Source organism: Cebus imitator, unplaced genomic scaffold, assembly GCF_001604975.1.
Source record: "Cebus imitator isolate Cc_AM_T3 unplaced genomic scaffold, Cebus_imitator-1.0 Scaffold88, whole genome shotgun sequence".
NCBI lineage: Eukaryota > Metazoa > Chordata > Mammalia > Primates > Cebidae > Cebus > Cebus imitator.
This window is the reverse complement of record NW_016107403.1, coordinates 1,275,945-1,284,245: the sequence shown is the minus strand read 5'-3', so window position 1 is coordinate 1,284,245 and position 8,301 is coordinate 1,275,945. Positions and strand designations below refer to the sequence as shown.

General features: G+C 37.5%; 1 protein-coding gene across 5 annotated transcripts in view; it reads left to right on the top strand.

Annotated features, from left to right (window-relative positions):
- MEMO1 (mediator of cell motility 1) overlaps positions 1–8,301 on the top strand; it is a 136,842-nt gene that overhangs the window by 53,709 nt on the left and 74,832 nt on the right. For all 5 annotated transcript variants that reach the window (XM_037740743.1, XM_017534839.2, XM_037740741.1 and 2 more), the window contains one exon: positions 3,566–3,647. Coding sequence is in view for 3 of the 5 variants with exons in the window: in XM_037740741.1 (XP_037596669.1) it covers positions 3,566–3,647 (82 nt within the window). In the remaining 2 variants the exon portion in view is untranslated. The remainder of the gene's footprint in view (positions 1–3,565; positions 3,648–8,301) is intronic.

Below are 8,301 nucleotides of genomic sequence, written 5' to 3'. Positions count from 1 at the left end.
CTATAGTGTAGTGGCGCAATCTCAGCTCATTGCAACCTCCTTCTCCTGGGTTCAAGCGATTCTCCTGCCTCAGCCTCCCGAGTAGCTGGGACTACAGGTGCACCCGTACCCCACCATGCCTGGTTAATTTTTTGTGTTTTTAGTAGAGACAGTGTGTCACCATGTTGGACAGGCTGGTCTTGAACTCCTGAGCTCAGGCAATCCATCTGTGTTGGCTTCCCAGAGTGCTGGGATTACAGGCGTGAGTCACCACACCTGGCCCATTGTTGTCATCTCATTGGACCGCTACGGAATATGTGGTTCATTGTTGACTGAAACGTCATTATGTGACATGTGACTTATTTTTCCTTGAGTTAATTATGAAATTACTTTGTATAAGTTTTTTGGTAACTGTTCTTAAATTCAAATTTGAAGATGAATCCTGTTTAATCACTGAGTCAGACTTTTTTTGTATTTTGGCAATTTACAGATTTACTGTCCATTTTAAACTTGACCTGTTTATGTGTAACATCCTGAATATATACAGAAGGACTTCTAAATCAGTAGATGCTTGATTTCAGTGGATATTATTGAAATACAAATAAGAAAAAAAACAAGGAATGAATACCATTTCATACCCAGATTGACAAAAAAGAAAAATTCTGACAGTGTCAAATATTGAGAAGGAGGTAGAGGAATGGGAACCTTTAACTTTGCTTGCGTTAGCAATGATGAAATACAATTAAAACTGAAATCTGCTTCCCCCAGAAAACATCTCTTCAAAGGAAGAAGAGAAAGGAAACAATTTCATTTTTGAGTAAGTATTAAACCAGAATGACACATGTATCACAAGCAATCTGCTAAAAGATTGCAAAGACCAAAAGGATGTTCACCCTTACATATAGCCAAGTAGGTGCAACCCATTACAAACCAGTTCTCAAGATAAACAATAAATAGTGTTAAACTAAGAGGACTTGATATCATCTTTTGCCACACATAGTTTATCCTAAATTCACTTGGTAATTGGAGCGACCTTTTGTATGAACGAATTGGCTTTTTCCAAAGGAAAAATGAACTCATATCTCTATAAAAGGCTTTAATTTTGCAGCTTGGAACTAGATGGCCTGCCAAAGTTAGGCACCCTATCCTCCCACGGAAACAGAGAGATAAGGGCACCATCTCTTTTGATGATCTTATTTGAAAGAGATGGCCATTAGGTCCTTGAGAAAGGCAGCTTTGGGCTGCTGCTGGCTAGCTTTTACAAAGATTTACATACATCTGTAAGTGAGCAGAGAAATAATTTACAAGTTTTTGAAAGCAAACACTGTAAGAAAAGGGCTGGGGGAGTGCAGTTATAATTAGGCCTCTTATTTTAAATTTTCATTTGCCTGTATACTGACGGATAAGTTGTTCCAGCTACCTTAGTGGGCAACTTAGCAGTGTTGTAGTCGAGTTGAAGAAGAGTACACCGTCTGATTCATCACTTTTACTTTTAGATAAATCTTAGAAGAACTGTTAACACATGTTCATAGGATACTTGTAGCATTATGTATTAATAGTGAAACATTAGTGACAACCAAAATATTTTGAAGTAGAGAAGTGAGTAGATAAATTTTGCTATATTCATATAGTACAATACTATACAGTGTTGCAAATGAATAATTTAGGGGAACATATCAACTTGGGTAATTTTCAAAAACAATGTTGAATTACTAAAGCAAGTTGCAGAAGAATATGTGCAATATATTGATATAATATTTAAAAACATGCAGAACAATACCACGTATTGTTTATTGATATGCAGTGAAAGTAGAATAGAATGATAAACACCAAAATCAGGAAGTGGTTACCTCTAAGGAGGGAGGTGTACAAAGGGATCAGCAAGGGATTCTTTTATTTCTTAACCAAAGAAAATCTTAAGTAAATAAGGTAGAATGTTAAGATTTAATTTATTTAGGCAGTGGGTATGTGTGCATTTGTTATATTATTACCTAGATTCTTTTGTAATGTTTAAATATTTAATGATTGAAAGTTTTAAAAGGAAGAATGGATGGCAAGCGGTGGAAGGAAATGAGGACATCTCTTCAAGAAAATTTCTTGTAAAGGGGATCAAAGAAATGGAGAGGTAGTTGAAGGGAAATTAATCAGTGTTAGTATGACACATTTGCATGCTAATAATAATGATCACGTAAAAAGGGAAGAATTGATATAGGAGACCTATAATAGTTACGGGAGCAGAATCCTTGAGAAAGAAAAAAATAATGGAATGCAGTATAGAAATACTGTTTGGTTCTTGATAGGAACAAGGATAATTTGTTGAAAAAGGAGGGAAAGCAGAATAAGTGGAGGAAAGATGAAGTAGTTCTCTTCTGAATTTAGGGTGACCAACATCCACGTTTGCTTGTGATTTAGCAGTTTCTCAGAATGCAGGACTTCTAGTGCTAAAACTGGGAAAGTCTTGTGCTAACTTCTGATCATTTTTCCTTGACAAAATGAAAAGCATTGATTATCTTCTGGGAGAGATAAGGGAATGAAGGAAGTATTCAGGCTTAAGGTAAAAAGAGAAGCTATGAGTGATAGGAGAACAGATTCACTATGTGAATGTGATAGGATTTTTGAGCATTTCAGGGGTCTGCTGAAATTTATGGTTATTATTATTATTATTTTTAATTCTTTGTCAATGAATGAGAGTTTTGTATGTTGCCCAGGCTGGTCTCGAATGCATAGCCTTGCCTCCTCAAGCACCAGGACAACTGGCCTGAGCCACTGTGGCTCCCTATGGTTATTATTTTAAAGTTTATATGGTTGTATTTCTCTTCAGTCTCATTCAGCTGTTCAGGTAAAAGTACTGTGTTAAGTGGAAAGTTGGTTTTAAACTATGTTTTGACCGTGATGGTGGGAGAGAGGAGCAGAGAAGTGAGGCGGCAAGTAAGGGAATGATTGTGATGGATTTTTTGAATTTTAGACCAGAGATTCAATAAAAGAGAGATGAAGGATAGTGAAAAAATTTGTAGGGTCTGTTGGAGTTAACAGGTTTCTGGTAGTAAATTGGAGAGATATGTAAATATATTGAGTAAAGAAGCTGAGATGCTTGAAATTGAGATTTTTAAGGTAGTGTAGTTACTGGTTGTCAATTTCATCATGAGACTAGGGGCCAGAGTGGGATGGAAGAAAAGATGATTGGGTGTGGAAGAGATTACCTTTGTGGATGTCATTTCAGTGACTAATCTGTAGAGCAGATTTTGGTGCTCTGTAACATATTCAATTATTTCTTCTTCATATACTGAGAATCTTTCGTTTCCTGTTTTATCTTGTTTAAGTATTGCCTCAACTTGTAAATCACATTGTGTTGCTCTGAAATGAAGACAGTTGTAAATAAGTAAATGGATAAAAGCAAATTTTGTTTAATCAGAATTTGGCCTTATTGTGTGGTTGGTAAAGTTAAACATTAACATCCCAACTGATGATCCTATAGCTCATTAAGCTAGTTTAGTCCCATGTAAGTTCAATGAGGGCTTTATGCCATGTGTGGTTATCTGTAGTGCACTACTTTGCTGACTCTAATTTTGTCTTTGTCTTTTTATAGGACCGCAGCTGAATGCACAGCTAGAAGGTTGGCTTTCACAAGTACAGTCTACAAAAAGACCTGCTAGAGCCATTATTGCACCGTAAGTTTTTTTATTTTTTAATTTTGTTTGTTTTTAAGGGGTCTCCCTCTGTCGCCCAGGTTGAAGTGCAATGGTGTGATCTCAGCTCACTCCAACCTCTGCCTCCCAGGTTCAAGCTGCTCTCCTGCCTCAGCCAACTCAGAAGCTGGGACTGCAAGCGTGTGCCACCACGCCCGGCCAATTTTTGTATTTTTAATAGAGACGGGGTTTCACCATGTTGGCCAGGCTGATCTCATACTGCTGACCTCAAGTGATCTACCCGCCTCAGCCTCCCAAAGTGCTGGGATTACAGGCGTGAGTCACCGTGCCTGGTCTGCACTGTAAGTTTTAAGAGTCTACTTAAAATCTTTTGTATGTTTATTATTAGTAAATGAGTATCTACAGATTGAACTAAAAATTAAAAACTAAAGTCTATATGGAGCTGAAGAAATTGCATTCAGTAATTTCCAGAATTCCTGTGGGTTTTCACTGTAACTTAAGTATAAAAGAATTGGCTACTTTAGCTGGGTGCGGTGACTCACGCCTGTATTTCCAGCACTTTGGGAGGCCAAGGTGGGAGGATTGCTTGAACCCAGGAGTTTGAGACCAGCCTGAGCAACATGGCAAGACTCCATCTCTACTAAAAATACAAAAATTAGCTGGGTGTGGTGATGCACTTGTAGTCCCAGTAAGCTACTTGGGGGTGAGTGGGGGTGTGGGCTGAGGTGGGGGGAATGGCTTAAGCCTGGGAGGTGGAGGTTGTGGTGAGCCAGATCATGCCATTGCACTCCAGCCTGGGTGACAGAATAAGACCCCACCTCAAAAAACAAACAAACAAAAAAAGAATTGGCTACTTTATTTCCTCAGATGCAGTAATTTCAAAATTTATTTTTGGTAATAAAACTGACTTTTAAAGAAAAGAGTTATTTACATTAGGTAAACTTGCCAATATCATAGTCATTGCTATAAATGAATAAGTTCTATTTTAAATATTAAAGAGATTTAATTTAATTTAATTTTAGAGAGTTTAATTTTAGAGATTTTAGAGACTTTGCTTTTTAGAACTGCAAGCTGGCACATACCTAGTTAATGATGTGTGTCTATGTATGATATGAATTCAGTTAATTTTGATGTTGGTTTCCAGTGCTAACCTTCACAACATATTGTTTGAAACACATGGTAGCATTTTTTTCTGAGCGGAGTGAAGGTTCAGTCTGTGCCATTTATCTCATAGCATGCTGTTTGTGACTACTATTAGGTTAAGGTTCGTGCCCTTATAAATAGTAAATAGTGATGACAGTATATAATAACCGCTTATTAATATCAGAATTAAATGAGTAAATAGTAAATACACATAAAAAGCCTAGATTGGAAGTGTTCTATTAATGATAGGCATTTTATCTACCAAGTATTTTGTTAAATGCCTTTTTTGTATATCTAACTTGATCTCATTTAATGGGTGCAGGAGCCTGACTTCCACTTACAAGCTATGTGACATGCAACTTATTTTATCTGTTGTGATTTTAGCTCCTCATTGGTAAAGGTGGAATAATAATAGTACCTCCTTCACGCTTTATAACAAAAGATTAAATGACCGAATCTTTATAAAACTTGTAGCAAACAACTTACTACTATTTAGTCATTTATGTACCAGCCTAAAGGCCAGGTGCTCTTTGTGCTGCTTTTTGAGTAGTTCAAAATTGCTACTCTGTGGTACTAGCATCTTGGTACTAGGGAAGACAGGCAGTAAACAAATAATTATTTTCTGTGTCAAGTGCTGATGGGTGCTAAGAAGAAAAATAAAGCAGATAGAGGATTGAGAGTGACAGCATGAGTAGGGAGTTACTGTTTTATATAGGATTAGTAAGAAAAGGACTCCCTGGTAAGGTAACATTTGAGTCTGAATGATGTGGGAGAGCAAGCTGTGCAGATACCTGGGGGAAGAGAGTTTCAGGTTGAGGAACAGCAAGCACAAAGGCTCTGGGGCAGGAGTATGCTTAGTGTGTTTGAGGAAAGGCAAGGAGGCCAGTGCAGCTGGAGTGGCAGTACAAGGGGAAGAGTGGTAGATGAGATAGGTGGCAGAGGGCTAGATCATGAAGAGACTTTGTAGTCAAAAAGATTTTGGTTTTTATTCTGAGTGATATCACAAGTCATGGCAAGTTCTGAGCAGTAGGGTGACATAATCTAAGTTTGAAAAGAATTACGCTTGCTGCTGTATGGATATTATATTGTGTGGGAATAAGGAATCCAGTTTAGGAGGCTTATTTCTCATCTCTTTAGAAAAGAGATGAGATAGTGGCTTGGACTGGGGGCTTGAGGTGGAGGTGATGAGAAGTATTATAGTCTGGACATGTTTTAAAGGTTGAACCAACAAGATAGGGAGAAGAAGAGTCAAGAATGACTCTTGGCTAGGGGCAGTGGCTCACACCTGTAATCCCAGCACTTTGGGAGGCCTAAGCAGGAGGATTGCTTGAAGCCAGGAGTTTGAGGTCAGCCTGGGCAACAAAGCAAGACCCTGTCTCTACAAAAATTAACTGGGTGTGGTGGCATATGCACCTGTAGTCCTGCTGCTTGGTAGATTGAGGCAGAAGGATCCCTTGAGCCCGGGAATTTGAGGCTGCAGTGAGCTATGGTCTGATTGCACCACTGTACCTCCTGCTTGGGCAACAGTGAGATACCCTGTCTTTAGAAGTATTTTATAAAGACATGGTTTTAAAATATCATGACTGAATGATTTTTAAGTTTTGTCCTGTGAAACTAGAAGGATGGAATTACTTTTATACTGATAAGGGGAAGACGAGTGGAAATGTGGGGGTAGATTTTGAAGTGCTTATATAGAATCTAGGTTTTTGGTTTTGATCTTGTTAATGTTGAGGTGATTATTAGATATCCAAACGGAGATTACTAATGGGCAACTGGCTAAGTGAATCTGGAGTACAAAGAAGTGGCACCAGACTTGAGATAGAAATAAGGGCTATATTAGTATATATAATCACAGAGGTTGCCTAGGAATAAAATAAAGATAGACAGGAGAAGAGTTTCAAGGACTAAGCCCTTGGACAAGCCAACTTTTTAGAGGCCAGAATGAAGATGAACATTTGCAAAGGAGATATTGAAGGGAGAAGAAGTGAGGAAGGAGGAAAACCAAGAGTGAGTGATGTCTCTGGGAGGCCAAAGGGTGAAAAATGTGTCAGGGAGGAGAAAGTGATCAGCTGTATCAGATGCTGCCAGAGAGGACTGAGGATTGATAATTGGATTTGGCAATGTGGAAATCACTGGTGACCTTAAGAAGAAAAGTTTCTGTGGGTGGTAGAAATGAAAGTGTTATTGGAGGGAGTAGATTCAGGAAAGAATGAGAGGCGAGGGCAATGAAGACATCAGTATAGGTAGTTTTTTGAGGAATTTTGCTGTAAAACAGAGAAATAGGACAATACCTCTATAGTAAGGAGGATTTTTATTTCATTTGAGAGATTTTAAAGAGTTTGTATATGAAGAGAGTCAGTAGGGAAAGAAAAATTGATGCAGGAATAAGAGGGGGCATTTACCTAAGTGAGATCCTTGATTAGGTAAGAAACAATTAATTAATAATCATTTCTTTATAGTAACTCATGAGAGACATTTTATTTTCATTTCTTATGGTATGCTATCTTTCCAGTTAAAACTTGTTCTAAATTTGGGAGCTGAGTTGAATCAACATATAATTAAGTTGAGGCTAGTATTCATAAAAAAGTAGCCAGACTTGTTTCCTTCTTGTAATTAATTTTAAATTGGAATCATTGGGAGTGACCTGGGAAGTGAAATGTTTCAGCCTAAATTACAAATATGTTGATTTGCAAGTTACCATAGATTTTAAAATGAAAATAGTTTTGGCTTTGGTGTGTTTCTGTTATATACTGACTTTGTATATAACATATAATAAATGTTGTAATAAACATACATAAACATATAAAGACATAAATATAAACGTATAATAAACATTGTAAGTGTGCATTTACAAGCAATTTCTATTTTGTTAACATAGGAAGACTTTAAGTTAGCCAAGTTTTATCTTACGTGGTTTCCAGAAGTAATTATTTTCCTTTCCAAGGTTACCTTTTTTTTTTTTTTTGAGGTAGAAAACAACAAATATTTCATTGTTACTGGGCGCAGTGGCTCATGCTTGTAATCCCAGCACTTTGGGAGCCTGAGGTGGGCAGATCACTTGGGCTCAGAAGTTCAAGATTAGCCTGGATAACATGGTGAAACCCCCTCTACAAAAAATACAAAAATTAGCTGGGTGTGGTGGCATGTATGTGCAGCCCCAGCTACTCCAGAGGTTGAGATGGGAAGATCACTTGAGCCTGGCAGGTTGGGGCTGCACTGAGCTGAGATCACGCCATTGAACTCTAGCCTGGGTGATGGGAGTGAGACCCTGTCTCAAAAAAAATAAAGTTACTGTTCTATGGCGTGAAAGAGTCTTTGTGTTATATAGTATTTAGAAAAATCACGTTAATAAAAAACTTACTTTAAGGTTTATAAATGTTAGCTCTCTAAGACTTGCTTTTCTTAGATTTTTTTTACGTTTATAGGCATAAATTGTATCATGGAAACCTTAAATAAACTCAGAACCTGGATATAGTTGTAACTAATCAGGCTGAGTGAAAATGGCAAATTTTTGAAAGTGCATAAACATGTT